Here is a 27868-nt window from a genome sequence, read left to right as displayed (position 1 = left end):
ATAGGGAATACAGTCAATAATATTGTAATAACTTTGTATGGTGACAGATGGCAACTAGAGTTATTGTGGGGATCATTTCATAATGTATGGAAATATCGAACCATTATGATATATACCTGAGACAAATAGGATATTGTTTGTCAATTATACTGTAAAAAAATGTGTAGAGAAATAAGAGTAACTCATATACTGGGTGAAGAGTCAGACTTGCTACAAGAGACAGGTTCTGATCACAGTGTCTCTGGAATAGAATGTAAAAATATGGAGGTTTTCATAGTTTGCCACTGACTTAATTGTGTTGACTGTTTCAGGATATCCGTTATTGTCGGCAGAGATAGAAGACCTAGAAGATGCACGCCAACAGGAAGCTGCCCTGCTGACAAAGTGGCAAAGAATTATGGGGATTAATTATGAAATAGTGGTAGGTTAGCTCAGCCTCCCTAACTTCCAAACTTGTGACTGTATTTGAGCAGGAAGTTCATGACAAAAATAAAGATGACCTTCCTAAAGAGGGCTAGAGAAGTAGCAAAAGCCCAGGACTTTTTTTGAAAACATAAATGATTCAGGTATTTAAAAATTCAGGTTGGAGAAAGTTGGATAGTAACAAAGGAACTGAAATAAATGGGATGAAAATTTTAGGACTTGTAATTCATCAATATTTTAATATTTTGAGCAGTAGTCTGTATTATCTAGACAAAAGGAATGTTTTATTTTTTATTCTTGAGTCTGGAATTTATAGAAAGAACCAGAATAGAGTGACAGAATATACTTAAAATAAAAATTGTCATGATCTTATATACAAAATTCTAAGAGGATTTTTCCCACTCTATCCTTACATATTTACTTCACTTAAGGGGTTTAATTCTGCATCCTCTTTTCATACCATTTATGCCATAGTGAATGTTTTATGTTTATTAATAGTTTGCATGCCTCATATAGCAATCAGGACTTGCTATCCTAAATAGAGACTTAACAAAGCTAACACAAATTATCAATCTTTAGATGTATACCACCAAATTTTAGGGATTTCGAAAGGAAAAATAAAACCATAGGTTAAGTAGAATTTTTCATATTGCTTATAATATTCAAACAACTCTAGATTAGGAGAGATCAAAGAACAGATGTCATATAATAATAACTGGCATTTATTGAGCACTTTGTGCCAAGCAATATTCTTAGTGTTTCATTTAATCTTCATGACAATGATCTTTTTTTTTTTAAACACTCAAGATGGTTAATAGTCAAATAAGAAGTAAGTACAGCTGTTATTACCCTTTTAATCAAGTTAGGGAAGAATACAATAAGGTCCAGCTTAACTGTAGTTAATTTAGCATGAAAAGAAGGTTGGGGGGTTCCTTCTATGGGGTAGAGTTAACATGGCTGGGAACATATAACTGAGGCTGCACTTCTGTGGTGGTAATTGAATAGTGAAGGGAACTGTTGAACGAACCACTTTGTCCAGAGGTGAGACCCAGCACCATGAACTTTTGGCTATCCTCTGTGCACTTTGTCTCTTGCTGGTACTCCCAGTAATCTGTCAAGGGCAACGTGTGCTATAGGTAAGAACCAAGCTGTTTATTGGCCTTCATCAAACAAAAGTCAGATAGATCTGACTTTAAATTGTTTGCTATGTAGTTATACAGCATAAATTTAGTTGTAAGGGGAGTGGTATAATAGAAGGAAGGATTGATGGACATTATCAGGGAGGGACTTGGAAGGCTGCTGATGACGTGATATTTACATGGGGTTTTAAGAAGTGAGAAGGATTTCATCCACAGTGGATTTCAAAATTGGATGATGTAGCTTCTGATAATAACCCTGCACATATTAGCAAGATTTGAAATATATCTTTGTTAATTAAGCACTATTTTTCTCAGGGAACTATAAAACACAGGGAATGAAGTAGATCATCTTTAGTATACCTTCTGATTTTAATATAGTTATTGGATTCTTTGTGAAAATGGGTGATTTCCTAACATTCTTCATTATTTAATGTAACAGTAGGAAATAAGTTCATTCTCCTGTTTTAAGCTTTGGTTCAGTTTTAACGACCAGTGTTGTCTGTTGATACCAGCCTAAGATCAGGAGTGTGGGCTCTAGATTCAGACGTGTAAGGTTCAAAGTTCTTGTATAGCTATGACTCTGGGTAAGGTACCCTCTTTGAACTTCATTTTCCTAATTTGGGAGACAAGGATAGACATTGGAATGATTTATGAGAAGCACGAGATAAACTACGTAATAGGGTTAGCCCAGTCCCTGGCATATAAGTGAAGTGCTAAGTGTGTGTCTTTTCTATACTGTTGTTTGAGCACAGGCATTTGATTTCATCTGTGGTTGTTTAGATTACCCCGCATTTGTTACTAGTGTCTGTAGGTACTGCCCTGCACAGTGTCTCGGGTGCTGGCACCTGGCTCCTTCCTCTGCATTTGTGTTGGCTCATGAAACTGATAGGTAATCAGTACTCTTTCACAGGCAAAGCTCCAAAGCTTTGCAACTCCACAATAAGATTTTTGAAGCTTTTGTGAGAAAGTTGACTTTTTGGGGGGTGAACATAAAATATATAAATTAGGAAAAAAAAAACAAATGAAAAAATACTAGAAGCATGACCATTTTTTTCCTTTCAGGTGGCCCATGTGAGCAAGTTCAGTGAGAACAGTGGGTTGGGGATAAGTCTGGAAGCAACAGTGGGACATCATTTTATCCGATCTGTTCTACCAGAAGGTCCTGTTGGACACAGTGGGAAGCTTTTCAGTGGAGATGAGCTGTTGGAAGTAAGGAGCTATGCCATTCCTACATCCCCTTAAATAAAATTCTGAAAAGGCTGCAGGAGGCTTAATGTGTAATAATAATATGCATAGCAAGTAAGTTCTTATTTTAAATTTCCCCTCCAAAGGCTACTTAAGAGAAATATGCAAGTAAAAATCCACCAAAAGTTGAAATTGCAAATCTGTCTGTACATTGATCTTCAGATCTAATTCCATGCTGGGTGTTTTTTGTTAGTTTTAGTCCAGAGAACTATAAAAACTTTCTTTTAAAAAAATTAAACCAGTTATTCAATTTTTAGACTAGATATTACTTTCACATGTTTCAGAATCACAAAGAACATAGAGAGACCCTGAACAGTCTCTTTCTTGTGCTAATCCAGCCAGTTCTCCTCACCCTTCATTAGGTAACTACTGTTATATATGGTCGTGTGCAGTCTTCCCGATTTGTTTAATGAAGAACTAAGAAAATTTGGATATATTCTTTCCTTCCACTTTTAAAAGCATACTGGCTTATGATATGTACCGTTTTCCATTTTGATTTTTTCACTTAGTGATATAAAATGTCAATTTGTAGAATAGTCTGTTCCCTTTCCCTTTATTCCTGGGGTTTTTTTTTTTTTTTAATTACCTCTCCCTTTCCAAACTACTACTCTGGCATGTGAAATGGGTGAATAATAGTGATTTTTCTGAGTGCTTTACAAGTCCCATTTCCAACACAACTCTAATGTTGTTTTAGATCATACTGCTGTAGGTAACTCATTCTGAGGACAGCAGAACTATGGTAATCACCATCGTAAAATTCGTATTCATTTAATAAAAGATTGATTTCAAAAGAGTACTCATGTTATGAAATGTTCCTTCTCAGGCACCTTCTCTTTTTGCACAGGTGAATGGCATAACTTTGCTTGGGGAAAATCACCAAGATGTGGTGTATATTTTAAAAGAGCTGCCAATAGAAGTGACAATGGTGTGCTGTCGACGAACCGTGCCGCCCACCAGCCAGTCGGGGGTGGATAGCCTGGACTTATGTGATATTGAACTGACAGAAAAGGTATCAGGTTTGAGACTAATCAGAATAAATAATGGAAAGTCTAAATGGCAACTGAAATTTTTTTAAGTCTTTTTTTTCTTTTCTTTCATTTGGCGTTTGATTTCCTCAAAATCAGTGGCTTGGAGGAAAGACCTTGTAGTCAGACAAACTGAGTTTGAGTCAGGCTTGGCATTTATTAGCTCTGTGACCTTGGGCAAGTCACTTCATCTTTCTGAATCTCACTCTTCCCCTCAGTAAAATCTACATCATAGGGCCTGTCTTCAGAGGGTTGTTCTGTTGTAAAGTAATATAATGATATTAGATATTATTGTACCCTTTATGCTTGTATAATTTATTCACAGTATTCCTATGAAAAATATACTTATAGTGGGCCCATTTATGGAAGACAAGATTGATGTAAATAGTATATAGTACAAATGTGGTAAACAGAAGATACTTAGTGCCTGGCACACAGTACTATGTGAATAGCTTACATATGGATGGACACATCCTCTCTGTGATTTTAGATCCTATTTGCACACTTCTGTACTTTTAAAAGTGAAAAATTTTAGGTCATAACATTGCGTGTCAGATAATATTCTGTGACATCCAGACCCCCCATTTTCCTGTTTGCTTGTTCTTTTTCATTCACATCAAAATGTCAAGAAATAGAGCTCATCAGCTTTTCTGAGGACTCATAATAGATATCTAAAGTAAATTTGGACTTCACATAATTTGTGTTCTAGTCAAATCTCACTTAAGGTATAATGAGAGGTGATGTTAGGACTTCACTTACATTATACAGCAGGAATCAGTGCAGTGGAGTAATTTCGAAAGGTTTGAAGAATGTTCGTATGAGTGGAGCAGGGTAAATAAGAGACATAATCCCAAATTGCATAGAACTCACTCTAGCACTGTACATGTCCGTACACATTTTTATGTGTTATATATGGGATTATTACAATAAAGCAGGTGGACAGATGTGTATCCATCGTCTTAGGATGTGTAATAATTAACAGCAAAGGTGGTCTATAAATAGAATTTCATCATCAAAAACATGTCTTTCTGAAATTTGATATGTTCATACAGGTGAAGAAAACTGAATTAACTTAGATTCACTTTATTTTTGCTGAAAGAGGCTAACATTTTGTATTCCTGTTTCTGTGCCAAGTGCTTTAGAAATGTTATCTCATTTAATTCTTAACAATTCTATCAAATGGGTAACTGAAGTTCAGGTTAAGAATATTGCTCAAGGCAACACAGTTAAGAAATCATACACACAGTCTTTAAGCCCAGGTCAGTCTGACTTCAAATCTTGTCTTGCTACTGTGCATGCTAATTTATTAATGAAATAATCATGCGCGCAAGTCACAACATTTTATAACTTTTGTTTGCAGGGAGTACAAACTTCTACATATAGCCATTTCCTCTTGAAATGTTATTTGTCATAGAACTTTTTCTTTAATATCAAAGTAGATTTACATTTTTTTTCTGACTACAGAGGTGACTCAGACACTGATGAAAAAAATTGAAAACCACCCACAGCCATGCTGCTGAGTATAACCACTGTGTATTTTTATGGGAAATCTTTGAACCATACAGTTTTAATGCCAGTTCCATGTTAGGTATTTCTGCCTCTTTAACAACCTTCAGTAATTACTACCTTCATTTGTAAAGTTTCATGATAAGCTGTTGCTACTTTTATTTGCGAGTGGTTGGTTCTGGACAGATGCTGGGACTCGCCCTTTTCCTCGTAGTGATGGTGTGTGTCTGCTAATCTAGGGCCTCTGAAATAAGAGCTGTCTGGTCTGTTACCCAGCCTCATGTAGATCTAGGCGAGTTCACTGGGTCCTCGGAGACTGAGGAAGCTGTGCTGGCCGTGACCGATGTGGGTCAGAATGCGGAGGAGGTTCAAGGACCTTTGGCCATGTGGGAGGTGGATGTGCAGCACATCGAGCTGGAGAAGGGGAACAAAGGACTTGGTTTTAGCATTTTAGATTATCAGGTAACTATCTCTTATTTTTAATGATTTTTTTAAAAAGATGATATATACTCAAGGTATATTGTAGATAAGAGAAAAAGCAGTTAATATTTCAGAGTTATCAAAGGCTTTCCTTGTTTCTAGCAAATCTTCCAAAATAATAATTTACATGGTTCATTTATCATGAAGGGTTTCTTTTAACTTGAGTTCATGGAACTCTTCTAGATTTCAGCTCTTGAAAATTTGAAGAACATACAAAATACATTTTAGGAATATCATAGAAATATAGTTTTTTTTGGTTATTTGGGGAATATGTCTAAATTATTTTTATTTCCATGCTCATAATTGATAGTTCATATTTCAGTGGTAAGACTCAAAGTATTAAATACTTCTTTAGTCTGTAGTGAATTACAGAGTTCTAATTGAATATGGATTCTTGTCATTTGACTAAATGATTAAATTTATTAAGAAGCTTAAATTGGTCAAGTGTTGCATCCTTACCCTGCATTGTGTTCTGTGCTAATTGAGGAAATGCTTATGCGGGTGTGAGAGAGCACAGCTGTTGCTCCTCATTAATTAATACTGAACCAGAGAGCCATCTCCAATGACTCCCAGGAGTTGTGTTCTTTATAGGGCTTGACTGTGGTGCCTGTTCTGATATTAAGGTTGCTGTGTATCTGGAAACACTAAATCATCACCTACCATATGAACTCTTACTGTATTTCTTCATTTCAGAAAGATAGACCTGACCTTCTAGTACACTCACATCTACTGATGTCCCACAATAGTAACACCCTATTTAACAAATGCCTGGGTGGCTCATTCGGTTAAGCTTCCATCTGCCTTTGGCTCTCGTCATGATCCCGGGGTCCTGGGATAGAGCCCCACATCAAGCACCAATGGAGCCCTGCGTGGAGTTGTTCCCCCTTCCCCCATAGAGCCCCCCCATGGAGCCCAGCCTTGGGCTCCCTGCTTTGAGGGGAGCCTGCTTCTCCCTCTGCCTTCCACTTCCCTTGCTTGTAAGCTCTCTCTCTCTGTCAAATAAATAAATAAAATCTTTAAAAACAAACAAACAAACGCTGTTGTCAGTAATTCCTGTATCTGACGTCCAGACTCAGAAGACAGTTACAAGATTGGACAATTTATCAAAAATTAAAATAATTTTATAGTCATCTGTACAATTGAAGTGGTCTACTCAGGGACAACTTGGTACCATCCTTTAGGGGAACTCTTCTAAACTCTTCGAAATGGAGATAGCCTTTACCTAGATAATTTGTTTAGAAGTGTTGCATGAAAATTCTTTTTTGAGGTGCTTGAAACAGTTACCCATCCATTATAATTCAGTGGCCAATCTATAAAAAAGTTTTTTCAATAAAAAGGAACTGCCTTCTTTTTTATTAATGTTTCCTTCCCTATTCTGTCAGGATCCCATTGATCCAGCAAGCACTGTGATTGTAATTCGTTCTTTGGTACCTGGTGGCATTGCCGAAAAGGATGGTCGACTTCTTCCTGGAGATCGACTCATGTTTGTCAATGATGTTAACTTGGAGAACAGCAGTCTTGAAGAAGCTGTGCAGGCCCTGAAGGGTGCGCCGCCAGGAACCGTGAGAATCGGAGTTGCTAAACCTTTACCTGTAAGAATTCGGATTTTATTGATTTTTTTTTTTCAATTTGTAAACAAAATGGCTTTTAGGCTTACTTTTAGCTTCAGAAGGTGTTCTCATGAGTGAATCACGACTTTTGGTGGTTTACGTTGGTATGGTTATCAGCCGTGTGAGTGTAAAGATTTAATTTTGAGTAGTATTTTTTAAAAGAATAAAGGAGAGAAAACGAGATTCAGAAATAAATTTATAACATTAAATTATGATTTTGTAGTACGCTTTTGATCTTTTTTATTGGATAATAAGGTTATGATGAATATAGAATCGAATATTTTAAAAGAAATATGCCCTAAAATGTCTATACCAATATAGTGGGGTATTAGAGAAATTAATAGCATTCACCAATAACAGTGCAATCTTTAATTATAGTGGAATAAAGTAGAATCTGTCAGTGTGGTGTAAGGACTTGCATTCTGTTGATTTCAACACATTTCCTGTCTAATTACAGCAGAGCAAGAAACTGAACTTTTCACAGTGGGTTCATCAGCTTGTGGCTCTTCTCCTGGGAGGCAATCGCCCTCCTGTCATTAATTAGTGTGGTATTAATATCTAATCAGTTCATGCTACATAATGTCAGTATGTTTATTAGGTATAGTGATTACAGCATTGCACTTATCACTGAATTGCAAGTAAATATTAGCGACATTCTCAATATTTGTGAGACTTTTTTAATGTATAAATATAGTTTTAAGTCAGAGGTCAAATACATCTTTTCTTAAGAAAACACAAGCACATAGGTACATTTGCATAAACATCAAATAACAATTTGTTGACTTTATGAAAGAATTTGTTCAAATAGTAAGCTTTGTTAATACATTTGCAATGTTAGATTTTTCATGCCTCACTTTGTATTCCACAAAGAACTTTAGTAACCTCTGAAAATATATTTATGACAACAGAGGACAGGAGGGAACTTCTGCGTGTGTTGCTGATATGGGTGATGTAGGCAAGACAATCTATTTTAGGCTATTTTATTTGAGATTGGAATAAATACGTTAGGTTTTCTGTCAGTGTGATCAAGGTTGCAATATAATAGATTAGGAATGTAATTTAAGTAGGTTCTGTACATGAGTTTTTTTTAGTGTTTTTAAAGCTATGCTCAATTGAAAGACTTCACTGTAGGGTTCTCTGACACTCCATCTCAAGTAAATCACATTCTTTAAAATAACATTCTAGTAAGGGATGACAGAGAGAAATTGATCCTTCCTTTTTAATGTTTTTTTTTCCCTCTGCAACTTCTTTCATATCTTAACTTACTAAAAGACTCCTTACTTATTTTTGTATTAAGAGGTCATTATTTAGCCAGAATATTTGGCAGATAAAACTGACCAGAAGATTATTATATAATATAAAAATTGTTGATTTTTCATGATCTTTTATAAGGAGATCCAGCAAGCAAAAAATTAGAAGGGATTTTCATCTAACAGATGATGTATTGGCACTAGAAGAATGTCCTTGTTGTGTCCTAACAAATGAAGATGTTATTATATGAATATTTATCATATTTCATGTTCATCGTTCTATAAGTCATATGTTATCATTTGAAAACATTCCCATTTTTTTCCCTCTTCTCTTTACTTGTCTTCTTCTATCCCCCCACCTTTCCTTCCTTCCTTCTTTGCTGTTCTCCCTCATACTCATCCTCAAACACTGAGCCTCCTTCTCCCTGCAGCTTTCACCAGAAGAAGGGTATGTTTCTGCTAAGGAGGATTCCTTTCTCCACCCACCGCACTCCTGCGAGGAGGAAGGGCTGGCTGACAGAGCCCTCTTCAGGGCTGACTTGGCTCTGGTTAGTGGCCACAACCTATCAAGTCTTCTTTCAGAAATCCTATGTGTCTAAATTTTTGCCTTTCAAAATATTCTAAAATCTTACTATAAACTCTTTGTTCGTAATGTGTTGGAAAACCAAACATTTTCATTTCCACTCTAGTGGTTCTCATAGTTCAAAATAGGAAGAAAAACTATAATGTGTGAAAATTATTTGTTGGATTTAGGGAAGAGATTCAGTTAGCAATGCATTCTGACAACTAGTAGAATTAACCTTTATATCATACCAAAAGTTGTTGAAGCATCATTTGCTCTAATTTCATACTTGGGCCATTTCTAGGCATTGTTTAGCTGTTTTTAATTAATCAGTTGTTTTGGCTACCTTTTAATGAGGTAACAAGTATATTTTTTCCATTCGATACAAATAATCTGAAAACCACATAAATTGGTTCGGTTATTAAGAACACAGAAGCCTCCAAAATAGTCAAAACCCATGTTTTCCATAATTACAAAATGTAATAAACATCACTGATTTACTAGAAAATTTTAAATTAAAATTTTATTTTTACTTGATCTATGTAAAATCATTCATTAGAATAAATGTGTTTGTGGACCACTGGAGACCACTTTGATGAATAAATGCATGAATCTTGCTCCTAAGAACCTTACTGTCTGGTAGAGGAGACAATACTATAGCAATAATTAAGACATAAAGCTAAATACCAGATATAAATAAACATGTGACATTTATACAACATAAATATAACAAATTGTATGTCCTATTCCATTACTCCTATTAAAGCCAGGTTCCCGGCCTACCTTTCTTTCGGGCAAATAATGCCCAGAGTTACTAGAAAGGATATACCCAGCTTTTGAAATCCTTGTTTCAGTGTATCAGAATAGAGTGAGGTTTAAAACCCACGGCATTCTCCATTATGTAGTTATACCAGTTGTGCATATCTTGCTTTAGAACTGAGTATGAATTATTTCTTTGATTTTGATAATCCTGATTTTGGGGAGACAGTTTTTCTTCTTAATATTTTTCGGTTAACCAGCTCCTGAAGTTGTCTTTGGAAAGTTTTGGTGTATATTATTAAAATACAATAATATCACATTACAATATAATCAGTAATCCATGACACAAAGCTTAGTTAATGCCATCTGTCTAGATATGATGTGAAGTATTTACTGTCTAGATTGTTGTACATGATAAACATTTGTGAAAGGTAAACCTCCACAAAGTAGTTCACTAGTAAATTTGAACATGTATTTAAAATATATTATTAGAGAGAGGGTCACTTGGAAATGGCATACCTGTGTTCTTAGCATGTTTTTGCAAGAATGTGACCTGGTATAATGTTATAATTCTCCTGGCAAAACAAGTTGAAATCACAAAGAAGTAGAACACATAGGATTTTGCCATCAAGACAGAAAATGCTGATACCATCAGAGAAGGGTAATGCTTATGTTGATTTTATCTATTCTAAGGTATAACTGTGAGTGAATTATAAATAGAGCTTTAAGCTCCTCATGAGTTTATGCTTTCACTTGGTTCTGCCACAGAAGATAGTATTAGGAGTTTTAGGTAATATATAATGAAATGTTCTACTTGAGTTTTCCAACAATAGGAGTTTACAACTTTATAACTTCCCCATAACCATAATTAGGCCCCTTATTTGTTAGTGTAATTTCCGTATGAAATCACAGATACTCTTTTTCGTTTCTGACCATCACCAGCAACTTTTTCGTTTCTGACCATCACCAGCAACTTTGAACCTGCAACTTGAATGGTTTCAAAATCTAGTTTAGTTTAAAATAACTTAAAATAGGGGTGTCTGGGTGGCTCAGTCAGTTAAGTGTCTGATTCTGGATCTCAACTCAGTTCTTGATCTCAGGCTCATGAGTTGAAGCCCCTCATTAGGCTCCATACTGGGTGTGGAGCCTACTTAAAAAAAAATAACTTTAAAGATACTGTTTTAGCGAGCTTTATAAATGGATAATTGCCTAGCTGCCTTGTTAAATAATAGTTTATTTTAGTTGAATAGGAAAATGTTGACCTCATTCATTTTATTATAAAATTCTAGGAGTTGGGCAGGTGGTTTTAGAAAAGAATGTGAACTGGAAAAAGTAAATATTTTCCTTAATTTATGGGACCACTTAAACTTCGAATGGATCCAGGCCCATTGTTAATTGTTGCCATTGTCCTTTTATTGGTGGAATAAGTAAACAATGCCAGCAGCAGTTTGTCCTCCTGCTGTTGTCTTAGTCAGTCTCTGAGGTGTTGAAAAAGGTGAAGAGGTCATGTAGGAAATAGGGTGAATGCCGGGTTGCTTTTTAGTCTCAAGTGGAGACTTGTCATATAGGTGACCAGAATTTCCAACTGATATTACTGTTTTGATTCCTAGGTGGACACAAAGGAGGCTGACTTAGCAGATGAATCTACATTTGAATCTCAGTACTCTCCAGATAATGACAGTATCTACTCCGCTCAAGCCTCTATTTTATCTCTTCATGGCAGTGCTTGTAGCAATGGCCTGAACTATGGCCCCTCCCTTCCATCTTCTCCTCCCAAGGTACAAAGGAATTGTCATTTTACTTACGGGAGAGCCTTGTGTGTAATTATCTAGAGATCGGTGTTGATGGGGAATGGTGGGAGTAGTATGTTAGAGTCATAATGTTTTTTCCAGTCATGGATCCATTATCAGATTAAAGTGGTTTCATTTAGGTAGTGTTGATTGAGCATCTTTTAGACTGCTAGGTACTATTTAAATTTAGGTTCTGTTGTATAGAGACAAGGGTTCAAAGCTTTGAGTAAGATTTATATGATAGAAAAATTTTAATGAAATGTATTTCTCAAATTGTATATTTAGCTGTGTCTGCTTTAGAAAAATCATGAGGATAACTATTTTCTTAATGGTTTAAAAATTGATTTTCATGCAGAGTTGGATAATAAAATATTTCTTGCATTAATTTAATATTTACTAGCAAGTTAAATTTAATACTGTCATGTTTTTATATAAAATGATGCCAAAAATACATAGAAATCACAGTGAATGGCAAAGTATGATTAAGTCTCTGGATATGAATGAAGAATTTAGTTACTATTTGACATATCTGTGCCATATGTATTTTAGAAATAGATCATTGGCATAAATGGCCCAACTCCCTTTATTTTCTTGGTGATGTACTTTATAATGTTTAATAAGTAATATTTTAAAACCTATCCAATCTTTTGGGCGTGAAATGGTATCTTACTATTTGCATTTGGAGTTCCACTTTTTAGTGGGGTTGAGCACTGTTTCGTATATTGGTCTTTCAGTTTTCACTTGTGTCAGTGGCCTCTTCATATCTTTTGACAATTTTTATATTGTGTTTTTTGTCTACCTATTGATTTGTTAGAGTTTTTTATATTTTCAGAAATACAAATGCACAAAACAGTTCAGTGTATTTCATGAGTATGTGTGTGAGTATGTGTATTAAAAAAACTAAAAATGTGTAGGAATAACTTTTTTCAACTTCAGGAAAGAAGTTATTCTTTGAGAAAGAAGGAAACACGGGAATTCAGCTATATGTGTAATACATTATATCCTTTAAAGAGGAAAGAGAGATTGAAGAGAATATGGCAAAATGTTAACATTTATTCCATCTGGGCAAAGACTTCATGTAGGGATATAATTTCTTTATTCTTCCATGTTGGAAATATACCATAAATAATCATTAAAAAGCAAGATAAAAAGACTAGACAGTAACTTTCTTAAATATATGAAATATATATTTTCCATATAAATTAAATTCAGCAGGAAGGAAATCTGTATTTTTGAATAAGATGGAAAATAGCATTTCCACAGGTCTAGCACAGTTTTCCCCGTTTCCTGATTAACAAGTAATTTTTTGGCCACAACATTTTCAAAGCATTTTCTTTTATGTTCAAGGTGCACCTGTTATCCTTGCAAATGATGCTGGGAAATCTCCTTGAATTGGTTTGCAAGGTATAATCTTGAATGGAGCAGCTGCTCCTCTCTCACCACACCTGAGACTGTCTATGTGCCTGCGTCCCGTCTGGAACGTGTTCAGTCTCTACAGGCCTCAGGGCTGGAAGCGGAGTTCATCTCCTAATGGACCCTCCTAGTCCACAGCATAGCGCACCACTCTTGCCAGTGGGACAGATTGCATTGTTTAACTTAGTAATTGTTACTTAAAGGGATTACACAATCTGCATACTGAGAAGCATATATTTTACAGGGCAAATGCTGGCTGTATGCAACACAACATATTGGCTTACTGAAGTCTATTTGCCTCCTTTTTTTTTTTTTTCTAAGCAGTTTACTCTTTTGTTGAAGCAGATTTTGGCAAGCTGGCCTATCAACTGAAATATTTAAACTACAAAACAACAAAGAAGACATTAATGAGGATGTTTTAAAACACATTGTGAAACTCCTGTGTGCTTTCAGTTTTCTTAGACAGTAGGACCGTTTCTGCATAGTGGTAAATCTCTGCAGCATTGTTTTTTATTTTTGTTTTTGTTTTGTGGTATCTTTATAGCACCAAGATATTTACCAGAAAATTGTATGTAAATAAAAAATTAGATGGTGTATTCATCTTCCTGTTTCTTTACACTAAATTTATTTTAAAAAGACAGAATGGCAATTCGTAATGGAATTTAGAACTGACCATTTTTTTTCCTGGTCATTTTTCTTAAGAGTGAGATCACTTTGGAACCCTCTAATTGATAACATAAAATCTTATAATATATGATATTTAAGGCAGAGAAGGCTCTGTACTGATTTAAAGAAGTGTAAAACAGAGTGTGAGGATCTCAGTGATTCCTCAGGTTTTTGACTTTGTTAGATATGTAATAATCTTGGTGGTTGGAAATGCACAAATAATTTCACCTTGGTCAGGTACGCTGCCAGAAGTTTAAGAACTAATCAACCAGAGCAGGGACTCACCGTAGGAGGAAGGCCTGACTCGTAAGAGCAGAGTGTGCGCCTGATAGTAGCTTAGATACCAAAGGCTCGTAGGCGTATGTCAGAACTCCTTTGTCCAAAACTCTCCCATCTGGGAGCCCATTCTGATTTTTTTTTAAGGTGTGGTATTCATATAATTTGATTAATTATCATGTAAGGAAAATAACCGTTACTCAAAAATCTGAAAAATATAGTTGAGCTACTCCTATGGCATTTGATAGAGGCAAGTCGTTGAGATGTGAATTTTAAAGGGAAAAATCCAGTGGGCTTTCTCATTGTTGTAAGGTTTAAATTTTCTTCTTTTTATCCCCTTTTCCTTGTCACCTTTAAAGACAACAAAATGCAGAAGTAATTGTTTTCCAAACTTAAATGCTTGTAGACTTTAAAAGCTCATCATGGTTTTGGGGAGAAGATGCTTTCATTTATTTTTTCCTGTTTTGGATTTTGAAATACACCCAGTGAAGATTATTTATGTAATGAGTCTCCCCTAATACTCCTTATCCCCACTCCCAAGCCCCACCTTCTGTTGTATATCCACACTCTCGCTCCAGGGATGAAATGATTACCAGTCCTTCATTCCTCATATGGTCCACTAGGAAATGCTCTTGATTCTAGTGCAAGTTGAACTTGGTGTTTGTCAGGATAGAAGCCCCTCCTTGCACCTTGCACACAAAACATAGCTAATGGATTCTGTGATTAAAAAAAAAAAAAATCCATGTGTTCCTACAAATCTCCACTTTCTATCATTCTGTAGCATCAGTATTGTGGCCTTCACACCCATGCTCAAGTTCTTTCTTTGGAGAAACGGTTGGTATCAAAAACTAATGAAATCACTCTAGCCAACATGATGAGAATGATTGTGGAAGTCTTAGTGATAAAACTGCAAGCTTTTGAAGTATAACAGAAGTCCCTTTTTTGCTCAGTAGGATTGGTGTACAAACAATAAAAGAAGTACTATACCTTGTGTCAGAAAGAGTGGGAGAAAGGTGGTGAGTTGGAGTGGCTGTGCCTGGAGTGGCTGTGCCTTTAGTATGTTTTGCCACGGTATGGAAGGACTTCTGTGGTAGACGACTTATGAAGAAATTCCGGTTGTGCCCAGTGAATGTTTCAGTACTTAGCTGGTCTATGTAAATAAATCATCTGGGTAAATAGCATGCCCAGGTATCATCCTAACTTACTCATCGCCCTTCAACAGCTCTTTTTGAGTGTATTTGACATTTTTATTTAACCTCTCTTTCTTTCTCTCTTTTTTTTTTTTTTCCCCTGAGAACAAGAATATATAAAGTAGAGGCATGTGTTAATGTGGATTTTTGCAAGACTTCAGTTTAGGTACCAAGTTGCACTGGGAAATGATAGAGTTATTTTCGGACATCTTACAGGGGAAGAACTGCTTTTCCTTTAGATCCATAAGACTTTTAAAAATAAAACTCAGTTGGTTGTTCAGCAACCAGAAACATTTCTGAAGTAGGCGTATGTTGTCTGCTGTGTTGATTAGCTCTTTCTTTTCTATGTGTCTGTGTTAACTCCTTTATGAATAATGCATGGAAATTTCTGTCACACGATTTATAGTAAACCCTAGCTAACAAGGGTGGCTTGACCTCCTTTTGTGATGAAAAGCAGTTTTAATTGTTATCTTTACGTGAGGCCTGGGGAAGATGATATATTGCTAAATATTATAATTACTTTAGTAATACAGAAGATAATTCCGTAGTAAGTGCGTTGTTATTTTTCATCAGAGCAAAATCATCAAAATTGGGTGAATGGGCCAACAGGTTATTGTTTAGGTTCCAGCAATGTGGAGGATGATGGTTTCCTATCATTGTTCCTGAAGAGTCTAAAGATACTACTTGCTTGTACAATATTCTCACCTGCCTTAATTCTTTATACCAGGAATACTTGATAATTCCAGAGAGATGATAACTTATGCTGATAAGAGGAATATAATTAACTCTATTGGAAAAATTGATTACCCTTTTAGAAAAAACAGAATGAGATCTATATCTCACACCACACCCTGAAATAAATTCTAGAAGGATTAAAACTGAATCTGAAGAGAAAGCATTTATAAAACAGAAGAAAAATACTAGAAAGCATTTCATTTTCTTTGTGTGGAAGGACTTATTAAGCAACTTTTGAAACCCTGGAGCACAAAAAATTTTGACAAATTTGATTAAAGAATTTCATAAAGAGTTACAAAAGAATTCTTGATTACGTAAAGAATTTAATTTCTGCATACTTGTGGTATGTATTACAGACTTTACCTACAAAGTATATCAATGACAGGAACAAGTGGAAACCCCCTGATGAAGTTGGATATAATATATGAAGAGACTGTTGACAGGAGATATACAAATGGCATGTCCTCGTTAATTGTCAGGGACATGCATAGTAAATGTTAAATTTTATATTAACTAGAATATATTTCACTCAGATCAAATTACCAAATTAGGATTGGCAAGATAATTCTCACAGGTAGTCCCATATTTTTGTGAAAGAAAATTGGAAGATTATTTGGCAGTATGTACCAACATTTTAAGTGTGCATATTATTTGGCCCACAATTCTAGGTGTTTATACTAAACAAATTTTCTCGCTTGCAGAAAGATGTGTAATAAAAATAACAGTAATGGCTAACGGTTATTGGGCATTTTCCATTAAGTCAGACATGTTATTATTACTTGGTGGTATGAACTCTCTCTGTCCTTCTGCTAGTCCTGAGCTAGGTCCTTTTGTTTTCCCCAGTTAATAGCTGAGGGGACCAAGGCACAAAGGACAGCTAGTGGTAGAGTGAGCGTCTGAGCATGCACTCCACAGTCTGCACTCCGGGGCCTTTCCTACTTAGGAGTAGTTCTGTGGTCATAAGAAGATTGACGTTGACGTTTATTTACTGACATGGAAATCTCTCATGTCTAGATAGAAAAATACTTCAAAAAAGAAAGTAAAAACATTCTACTTAATTAATGGTTTAGGCTAATTTTAAAAATGTGTAACTCCATGGATGGGTGAGTGTGCATGTGTACTTGTACATATTTAGTATGCAAATGAATAAAAAATTCTCACAGACATTCAGCTGATTCCAGCTCTTTCTACCAGGGAAAAAAATGGAAGTAGGAACCATAGGGAGAGCTTTCATGTTATACTCTCTATGCACACACATATATATACCTGCATGGCTTGAGTCTTTTCTGATGATAATGTATTCATATGCTACTTTTATACTTTAAAATATTAATAAGAGAATTGTAGGAAAAACTGGTATGTTTATTCAATAGCAGTTCATGGAGTGACTACTTGCCCAAAGCACGTAAGTGATAGAATATATCTGTTGTAAATAGATGCATACAGGTATGTCAAACTAGAATTTTAGAGTTTCAAGGAATTTTAGAAATCAAATATAAAGTCAAGAGAGGTTCTGTTGTGATGTATAGATTGTTAATAAGAGAGCCTAGATTAGAGCCTACATCTGATTATACACCTTCTTAGTATTCCCTTTGTTTACCCTGCAGAATATTTATGAAAGTTTCCCCTATAATAATTTGAATTACATGGCTTTCTTTTCTCTGTGATTACACAGAAATGCCTATCAAAATGATTTTTCCTTGGAGATTCTTATAAATCAGAATCAATATTCTCTTTATGCTCTTGATCTTGCATAGAAACTTCAAACTAATTGAAAATGAACTACTCTTTAAATAAGATTTGAAAATAACCAGTTACTTGCTTTCCTGTGTGGACTGAACTAGAATTTTATTTGTGAATAGAACATAATATTGTATCTAAATGATCTCATGTACGGTATATAGTACAAGTATAACTCAGTTGAACATGACATATGTGATCTGCAGGAAATGTATTCCAAAGCGTTTATAAAAATAAAGATACGCAGAATGTCAGCTAAGAGAAGAATTTGTATGTTCGCTAATTTTTCTTGAGTAATGAATAATTAAATTGCGTTCTGTTTTCCACTAGTTACTTATTAAGAAATGGTTTTGCAAAATACACTGATGTAACTCTGGCTGTGATTTTTTTATTTTTTGTTCTTTAATCATCAGGATGTTACTGAAAATTCTTCAGATCCAGTGCTTGATCTGCACATGTCCTTGGAGGATCTGTACACCCAGAATCTCCTGCAAAGACAGGATGAGAGTCCGTCTTCAGTAGACTTGAGCCTGGGTCCCGCCTCTGGCTTTACTGTAAATGATTATACACCTGCAAATGCTATTGAACAGCAATACAAATGTGAAAACACGAGAACATGGGCTGAATCTCACTTACCAAATGAAATGATATCAAGTGCAGAACTTACTTCTCCCGTGCTACCTGATTCAACTGGAAAGGTAACATTTTAAAGATATGTATTGTATATTATGATGAGGTTGGAAACAGTGACATGATGCAGTATTCTGGCTCACCCCTGCATTTGGAGCAAGTGCTCTGTTGACGCTGAGATTTGCAGAATACAACCTATGAACTTATTTTGGTTATAGCTTCCTGCTGAAGAAGGCACAGCCAATTAGAGAACACGGGTGATGTTGAAATCATACTCCACAGTCTTGTTTTCCTTTCCATGTGACTTATTTATTTATTTATTTATTGTCTGTCAGGACTCCGAGTTCTTAATTCAGCAGAGCTCCCTGACCTCTAGTGCAGAGTGTGTCATGCTCCAAAACCTGTCCAAAGAGTCGTTCGAGAGGACTATTACTATAGCAAAAGGCAATTCTAGCCTAGGTAAGTTCCCTCCTTTCCACACATATCTTCCCTCTCAACCCGCTTGCCAGAGACAAATATCGAACCTGGTTTCAGCATTGTTGACTATAGGCAATAAAATAGATGTTAAAAATGTTCCTGTAGTTTTTCTGGTTTCTCCTTTTATGTACTCTTTATTTTTCCTGAAATGGTTAACAGGCTTGTTTACTTCAGACTAGCTTAAATCCTCACTCTCTTAATTATTTAAAAGTATTCATGAGCCTCATTCACATTCAAGTAAAAGATATATGAATTGTTTGTGTATGAAACAGCGAATCAGAAAAGGAATTCTTAGAAAATGAAAAGTCAGCAATTTGGAATTTCGAATTCTTTGAAGAAGTAAATTATTAGTTTCTTTGAATGTTACCAGTTATGCATAAGTCAGTTTGTATTTAATTTCTCTCATTCACTGAAATAAAGACTAAAAAGACGGCCAGGTGTGCCACCACCAAAGTATAAATGCAAGTTATTCAATATTTCTTCCCAGGTGGCAGGATTTTTGTGTCCTCTTTTACCCATAAAGGGTTGAGGCTGGTTAATAATCATAAAACCTACTGAATTGGGCAAAGAAGATTTCCTGTAGAGAGAAAATCCTAATTACAATAGTTAAAACTGGATGGAGGGAGAGCATTTTTGTTCTCTTGCGTTCATTACTCAGCTGTGTCCCTAGGGCTTGGTGCTGATAAATAGGATCCTGAATTAGTTGCTCTGGGTGCCCAGTTGCAGCCCAAGACACTGTTCAGCTCTGCATCAGAGATCTTGTTCCTTCTGTCATGTAACCAACCAAAGCCCTTTGCACTGATATCTTATGGCAGAGTCTTGTTTCCTTGTTAAATTTGAGACTTGACAGTGAAGTCTAACAGTGCTTACTTGGTGAGTGGAATTCCAGTCTCCCATCTCTTTCTAAATTTTGTTCCATTTGGTGACAGCTGGGTACTACTACAGCAGCTAAATGGAGAATTATAGCAGAGAATTTTTACTTGGCTTTACTATTTCTTATATATTACGTTTAATAGAGTAATATAAGACTTAAGCTGTAGAACTTTCTATAATTTGTTAATTATGAGACAGATATTCTAGATATCTAAACATGTCAGAAATATTTCATCTGTTAATGAAGTGTTTCTGAAAGTGGATCACTTTGAATACTTATTCTATAGGATGTTAACAGAAGTTATAAAAGGGCTACAAGTTTGGAAGTTGGGAATGTGATACACTTAAGGAGACAGGTTTTTGTTTGCACTGCTTCTCAGCATCTTTGGTATTCAAATGTGCATTGTGGATCTCTAAGAAGTTATAGAATGCAGCATTTCTTACATTTAATTGGCCATGGAACCCATTTTTTTAACCTTCTTATAAGGCAGAGATTTTTTCAAAACCCATGTGAAAATCCCTATTTTAGTGTATTTATTCAGCTATTGAACATTTATTGTTTTCTGTATTCTAGCTAGTCACTATGCATAGACACCACGATTTAACCACTTTCCTCAAAGAACATAAGTTTAAGAGAGTAAGCAAATTGACGTATCAAATCCTAAATGCATTAAAATATTGTACATGTTATGCTAAAAATTCATAGAATGAACATGGAAGGTTTAAAGGAGGGAATAGATGATCCCTATTCTGAGTGTGGAGGAGTTTAGAAAAATTTCAAGGAGGAGATTTTTATCGCATAATTGGGAAAAATCGGAAGCTGCTAGAGCTGAGGCAGAGAAATGCGAAGCATTGCTGAACTTTGTGGGGCATGGATGAAGTGAGGTGTGACAGTGGGCAGGGTGAGATTTGATGCTAAAGGACTGATAGGTGGGAGGCAGTGCTAGAGGGGTTCCTGTGCTGGCCCCTTCTGTCCTAGCACCCGCTGGAGGTTCCTATAGGCAGCGGTTGCTGAGGGCAGAAAAGTGACAGGGTCAGACTGGATTTTAAGATCATTCTGGCATAGGCTGGTAAAGTATTTTGGAAGCAGTTGGGACACTCATGTAAGAGTCATGGTTTGATCATACCTGGTTTTACAAATTGACCCTTTGGATTGCTTGCCTATTTTTAGTTTGCTGAGAGAATGTTGAATTTTGTCAAATATTTTTTTCGTCTATTGAGACAGTCAAATGGGTTTTTGTTTGTTCTATTAGTAAGTCAGTCTACATCATTTTTTAGTGTGGTCCAAGATACATAAAATTGACCATTTAAAATAATTTTAGGTGTACACTTCTGTGACAGTAAGTCCATTCACATTGTTGTGCAACTGTCCCCACCAACCATCCCTAGTACTTTTTCGTCTTCTCCTACTGAAACTCTGTACTCATTAAATAATAAATATTCTCCCTTTCCCCTAGTTCCTGGCAACCATTCTACTCTGTCTCTATAAATCTTGACTATCCTAAGTACCTCATGTAAATGGACTCATAGTATTTGACCCTTTGTGACTAGCTTATTTACTTACATAATGTCTTCAAAGCTCATCCATTCATAGCATGTGTCAGAATTTCCTTCCTTTTTAAAGAAATATTTTCAGAATTTCCTTCCATTTTAAGGCTGAATATTCCTTTTTTTTATTTCTTCATTTATTGTTGGACACTTGGGTTACTTCTACCTAAACTTCTAAGTTTTGACATAAAAAAAATGCTAAGGTGATTAAGCACTTGGAAAAAAAAGGCAATAAAAGGTGAAGTGTCCTTGTTTTTTTTATTATGTTATGTTAGTCACCATACAGTACATCATTGGTTTTTGATGTAGTGTTCCACGATTCATTGTTTTTGTATAACACCAGTGCTCCATGCAATACATGCCCTCCTTAATACCCATCACTGGCCTATCCCAATCCCCAGCCCCTCTCCCTTCTAAAACCCTCAGTTTGTTTCCCAGAGTCCATAGTCTCTCGTTATATCAGGAAATTCATTTAAGCCTCAATTTTATTTTTTTAAATTATTTATTTATTTAAAGAGAGTGTGAGCAGGGAGAGGGACAGAGGAAGAGGGAGAGAGACGATCTTAAGCAGGCTCCATGTGCAGTGCAGAGCCTAACATGGGGCTTGATCTCACAACCCTGAGATCATGAACTGAGCTGAAATCAGGAGTTGGACACTTAACCGACTGAGACACCCAGATTCCCCTGATTTTAAAAAGAGCCCCAGGAGCTCTTTGCCACATCTACTGTGAGAACAAAGACCATTGTCAACACTCAGACTGTCAACATTCTAAAAGATGTGGACCACACTCCCAAGGGATGCACTGTTATGGTGAAGAGCCCTTAGGAACCCTGTGAAGGGACATCAGTCACATCCATGTAGAGGTCAGTCGCCTTAGAAAGCAAAAGAAGAGGGTCCGAGCTGACAAATGGTGGGAAACTAGAACAGAACTGGCTACTGTCTGCAGTGTCTGTTGTCATGTACAGAACGCGATCAAGGGCATTCCACTGGGCTTCCAGTGTAAGATCAGGTCTGTGAATGCTCACTTCCCCATCAACGTTGTGATTCAGGAGAATGGTTCTCTTGTTGAAATCCAAAATGTCTAGGGTGAAAAATATATTTGCAGGGTTCAGATGAGGCCAAGTGTTGCTTGTTTAGTATCTCAAGCCCAGAAACATGAGTTAATTCTTGAAGGAAATGATATTGAACTTGTATCAAACTCAGCAGCTCTGATTCAGCAAGCCACAACAGTTAAAAGCAAGGATATCAGAAAATTTTGGGATGGTATCTATGTTTTTAAAAAAGGAACAGTTCAGCAGGCTGATGAATGAGATCTAAGTCATCCAGCTACAGAAACAGCAAGATGCCAGATGATTTTTAGACTCTTTAATGAAATCCTAAAGATGCAATAAAAGCTGTATTGATTTGGGGCTTTTTCTTAAAGTAAACACTAAGAAATCCCTTTCATTTGCTTTGTGAGACTCAAGAACTTACTTGTAAGTATGAAATTATACCATCATTAGTTTACCAACTAAATTGTAATATCAAAAGTACAAGTAACTGTTAGTTTTATTTCTCTGGTTCATTGACATTATTTGAAATAATTTATGTATGCAAAATATTTACAGGGCTTTGTCCCTGGATGTTAGACTTTCTGGAACCCGGTGAGGTTCCTCTAGCATTTTGGGGCTCGCATTCAGTATGCCAAAGGGAGAACATTTCTCTATGATCTCAAATGACAGGTATTCAGTATTCAGATTTTTATAGCACTTAGAGTAACTAAATGTGAAAGGAATCACAAAAAAAAGGACTATTTTAAAAATCTGTGTAAAGCATTAAAATAAAGCATTCATTTAAGCTTTTAATGTAAGAACGTGTTGTCTTTACAATTTAAAGTAATGAAAAGCATGTTTATGTTTTAGAAAACCTAACTAGAGGCTGGCTTTGTGCTGGTAGGAGAATATGTTATGATAGGGTTTATTACTGAACACATTTTTCTTAGATTCTGAGTCTCCCTTTAATTAACTGTGTAAGGTTGTTTGCAGTTTTAGCCTTCTGGATTATTTGTTTCTTTCTCGGGGGTTAACCAGAGAAATTATTAATAAATGACAGGTTTCCATAAAAGCTGCCACAATCTGTTTGCTTTGATGTCATGAATCACTTTTTTTTTTTTTTTTACTTTGTTAGATTTAAGGGAGTAATGTTATATGCAGGTACACTACACATGCAAATAGTGATTTTTTAAAAATTTAATCTTGATGATTTTTGATAAGGTTTGTGGTCCATTAGATAATTATGTTGTATTAGGACTTTGAAGGTAAAAAGGTAAGAAGGAAAAAAAGGTATTTATCCTCTTTTCACCAATTAGGAACAGAAATATAGACTGAGGAATTTCTCTGTAAGTACTCAGCTGTTAGAATAGAACCAGTACTCAAATCTTAGTCTGTCTCTGATTTTCACATACCCTATGATACATTTCAGTGCTTGAGTAACCCAAGGCTATGTCAAGATTGCTGAAAGAAGCTTCATTTTGAAGCTGAATTAAGATTTGCGTTTAGCTCTTAGAGACCAATGTAGCTTTGGATTGGGATAGAGATGCATTGAAAATACATTTTGTGAGTTTTATTTATTTATTTTTGTACTTTATTGAACACTTTGTGCCAGGCACTTTGAAAGGAATTCCACATGTTTTTGTCAGATAATTCTTTAAGCAATCCTAAAAGGGGCATTATTCCCATTTTACGGATGAGTAAAATGAGGTCAAGGGTGACATTAAGTCAGCCCAAGGCCACACTGATTAGGAGTGGTGGAACTCAGATTTGGAACCAGTTCTCTGGTTCTAACAGTACAGGCTTTGGGCTGTTCTGTTTCTTCCAGGAAAAAAAAATCGAGAGATCCTAGAAGTTATAACCAAAATCTAATTAGTGGCTATTACATTCAATTTGTTGAACTGCAAAATTATCATTTGGTGATAGGGAAATACAAGCAAAACAAATTAGTGCCAGCTTCTTGGTTTATGTAGTTGATGTGACCTGGTGGCCTTATTAGTGATAGCTGATAGAATCGTGAATTAAATATACCATTAAAAATGAATTTAGAGGCCATGTTTACTATAGTTCATGATGCCTTACCCACGTCTGTGACTTGCTTTATTGTAGGGTGCGTGGCGCTAGTGAGAACAAGATGATGGGTTAGAGGCCTGGTGTGGGCCACTGTATGAAATTTTGTTTCATAGTCATGCATTTTAATTTTACCATAGTACAGTTATTTAGTGGGTCTTTATGGGAAGGGTGGCAGCATCAGGGCAAACTAGAGTGCCTACTGAAACATTTCAGAGCTACCCTCTCTGCTCATAAGAAACCCATCTTGGATAAAACAGTGTCTAAACTTGTTTGTAGGTTTATGGTAAGCAGAGGTGTTTTCTTGACAACAATACATTTTAAAGTCAGTAGTATTTTTCTTTCTCTGACTGACTTATTTCACTTAGTGTGCCATCCATGTCGTTGCAAATCTCAAGATTTCATTCTTTTTGGTGGCTGAGTAATATTCCGTTATATGTGCGCACGCGCGTGTGCACACACACCCACACCCACACACACCTTCTTTATCCATTCATCAGTCGATGGACACTTGGGCTCTTTCCATGGTTTGGCTATTGTTGATAATGCTGCTGTGATTTCACTCATATATGGAATTTAAGAAACAAAACAAATGAACATAGAGGAAGCAAAGGAAAAATAAGTTAAAAACAGAAAGAGGCAAACTATAGGGACTCTTAACTATAGAGAACAAACTGAGGGTTGTTGGAGGGGAAGTAGGTGGGGGGATGGACTGAAATGGGTGATGGGCATTAAAGAGGGCACTTGTGATGAGTACTGGGTGTTGTTTGTAAGTGATGAATCTCAATTCTCCTCCTGAAACCAATACTACACTGTATGTTAACTAACTTGAATTTTAAAAAAACTTGGTGAAAAAGAGAGAAAATTTTCCATTAAGCAGTTGTTAGAAACATTAAAATCAATAAATGTGCTTCCAAAAAACAATAAAAATAAATAAAATGTCCATACAGTGGAATATTATTCAGCCATGAAAAAGGAGGAACTCCTGCCATTTGTGACTACACAGATGAACCTAAGTGAAATAAGCCAGAGAAAGATGAATACTGCATAATCTCATTTATATGTGGAAACTTTTTAAAAAGTCGAACTCTCAGAAACAGAATAGAATAGTGTTTTCCAGGGGCTGAAGGATGGGGAAAACGGGGAGATGCTGGTCAAAGGGTACAAGCCTTCACTTATAAGATGAGTCAGTACTGGGGGTCTAACACCCAGCACGCTGACCATAGTTAGTACTACATTGTATACTTAAAATTTGCTAAAAGAATCAATCTTAAGTGTTCTCCTACACACAAAAAAGATAACTGTGTGAGATGAAGGATGTGTTAGGTAACTGAACTGTGGTGGTGATCATTTCACAAGGTCTCCGTATATCAAATCATCACATTATATGCTTGAAATATATACAGTTTCTTTGTCAATTATATCTCAATCGAGCTGTTGGAAAAAAGAATTTTCATGGCTGGGGAAATTGAGGTACAGCCAAGAACTAGCAAATTTCCCATGATGATATAAAACGGGGGTCAGCAAACTTTTTCTGTAAAGGACCAGACAGTAAACACATTCAATTGAGTAGGTCATACAGTCTCTGCCGTGCCTGCTCAGTTCTGTCGGTGCAGAATGAACACGGCCATGGAAGATGCGTCAGTGAATAGCTGTGGTCAGCTTCCCATAAAACTTCATTCGTGGATGTTAAAAAAAGTAATAAATAAATAAAATAAAAATCATTAGGATAAGTCTTAACAGAATATTTTAAATACATTTGATAATGGTTCGTTTCTGTGAGAGAACTATAACTAGATAACTAACTAGAGCTCGGATGTCCCATGTCCAGGCATGAAATATCAAGCTGGAGACATATTATAGTCAGGATTGTTCTTAAAAAGATATTTGAAATACAGGGTGCCTGGGTGACTCAGTCAGTTAAGTGGCTGCGTTGGGCTCAGGTCATGATCTCAGGGTCCTGGGATAGAGTCCTACATCTGCATCGGGCTCCCTGCTCAGTGGGGAGTCTGCTTCTCCCTCTCCCTCTGCCCCTCCCCCCTGCTCAGGCCCTCTCTCTTGCTCACTCTCTCCTTCTCAAATAAATAAAGTATTTTAAAACATTAAGAAAATGATATTTGAAATATGAATAAATGAAATATGAAATATCATATCAACAATACCAAATATCATTTGGTATTATTAAAATTAATATGTAGAAGAATTTCTTTATTTTTATACAAAAAATACAAACCTAAAAAGGAATTTGTGATATCTCTCAAAGCAAATTTTTATAAACACCTTATAGCTTTATAGCTCTCCTTACATTATGTAATTACATAATCTTATTTGGAAGGAACTTTTAGTACTTGGTCTTAAGTGAATTTAGTTACATTAATTTAAAAAAAATTTTAAAGATTTTATTTATTTATTTGACAGAGGGAGAGAGAGCAAGTAGGGGGAGCAGCAGGCAGAGGGAGAAGCAGACTCCCCACTGAGCCAGGAGCCCCAACATGAGGCTCGATTATAGGACCCTGGGATCATGACCTGAGCTGAAGGCCGACGCTTACCCAACTGAGTCACCCAGGCTCCCCTACTTACATTAATTTTATATAAAGTTTTAAACATAATTTCAAAAGGTTTTATATTTTTGAAGAAGTAGAGTGAGGGTAGGGTAGAAGGAAATATAAATTCAGAGAGTGTTTATTGAGAAACCCTTTCTGACGAAGTGGTATTGAAGAGTGAGAAGGAATTAGCTGTGTGAGAGCTGCAGGAAGAAGGTGTCAGGCAAATTCTGAAGTGGGGAGAGACTGGGTGTATTTCCGAAAGCAGTCCATGTGGTTGGAGGACAGGGAGCCAAGGGCACGGTGCTCAAGAGGGGTGCTTGTCGGGAGGGCCAGGCTGTCAGTGCCCTACAGACTGTGCCAATTAGGTGTGCTGTATATTAGTACCACAGGACACCAGTAAAGGATTGTTAGCAAGGGAGCAATGTGATCTGTCTCTTTTGAATGGTCGCTGTGTCTGCTGTGAGAAGAATGCATTGGTGGTTGTCAGGAGACCAATTAAGAAGACCAATTAGGAAGCTGTTTCAAAAAGTGAGGCAAGAAGTGCCGGCTGGGTGTAGGGTTAGTGTGAAAAAAGAGAAAGGTGAATGCATTCGAGATAAATTTTGGAGCTAGAAATGACAGGACATGGTGATGGATTAAGAGATAAGAGCTGAGTGAGGGAGCTAGGCATCAAGAACAACTCCAGCATTTCTGCTTTGAGAAATGGAGAATAGCGTAATGATGCCATTACCAAAGAGGGGAAGGAACCTGGTGAAATAGGAAAGTGGAAACTTGGGAATTCAATTTTATGTATACTAAGGTTGCATTTCCTATTAGCTATCTAGGGAACATGTCAGGAGGGCAATTAAATATCAAGATCTGGAGCTCCTAGAACTTCAGATTTAGA

At 36.1% G+C, this 27868-nt stretch overlaps 1 protein-coding gene and 1 pseudogene across 9 annotated transcripts in view; both read left to right on the top strand.

The window, feature by feature from the left end:
• MPDZ (multiple PDZ domain crumbs cell polarity complex component) overlaps window positions 1-27868 on the top strand; it is a 128983-nt gene that overhangs the window by 40648 nt on the left and 60467 nt on the right. For 8 of the 9 annotated variants that reach the window (XM_034663891.1, XM_034663897.1, XM_019796074.2 and 5 more), the window contains 9 exons: window positions 312-421; window positions 2625-2771; window positions 3652-3816; window positions 5615-5800; window positions 7201-7410; window positions 9110-9226; window positions 11610-11777; window positions 18223-18507; window positions 18775-18898. In XM_034663891.1, coding sequence (XP_034519782.1) covers window positions 312-421; window positions 2625-2771; window positions 3652-3816; window positions 5615-5800; window positions 7201-7410; window positions 9110-9226; window positions 11610-11777; window positions 18223-18507; window positions 18775-18898 — 1512 coding nt within the window. The remainder of the gene's footprint in view (window positions 1-311; window positions 422-2624; window positions 2772-3651; window positions 3817-5614; window positions 5801-7200; window positions 7411-9109; window positions 9227-11609; window positions 11778-18222; window positions 18508-18774; window positions 18899-27868) is intronic. The other variant, XM_034663894.1, reaches the window with a different exon arrangement.
• On the top strand, window positions 20661-22944 carry LOC109489091 (annotated as a pseudogene).

Source organism: Ailuropoda melanoleuca, chromosome 7 (assembly GCF_002007445.2).
Source record: "Ailuropoda melanoleuca isolate Jingjing chromosome 7, ASM200744v2, whole genome shotgun sequence".
NCBI lineage: Eukaryota > Metazoa > Chordata > Mammalia > Carnivora > Ursidae > Ailuropoda > Ailuropoda melanoleuca.
The sequence above is the reverse complement of the archived record's forward strand: the minus strand, read 5'-3'. Positions and strand labels throughout refer to the sequence as shown.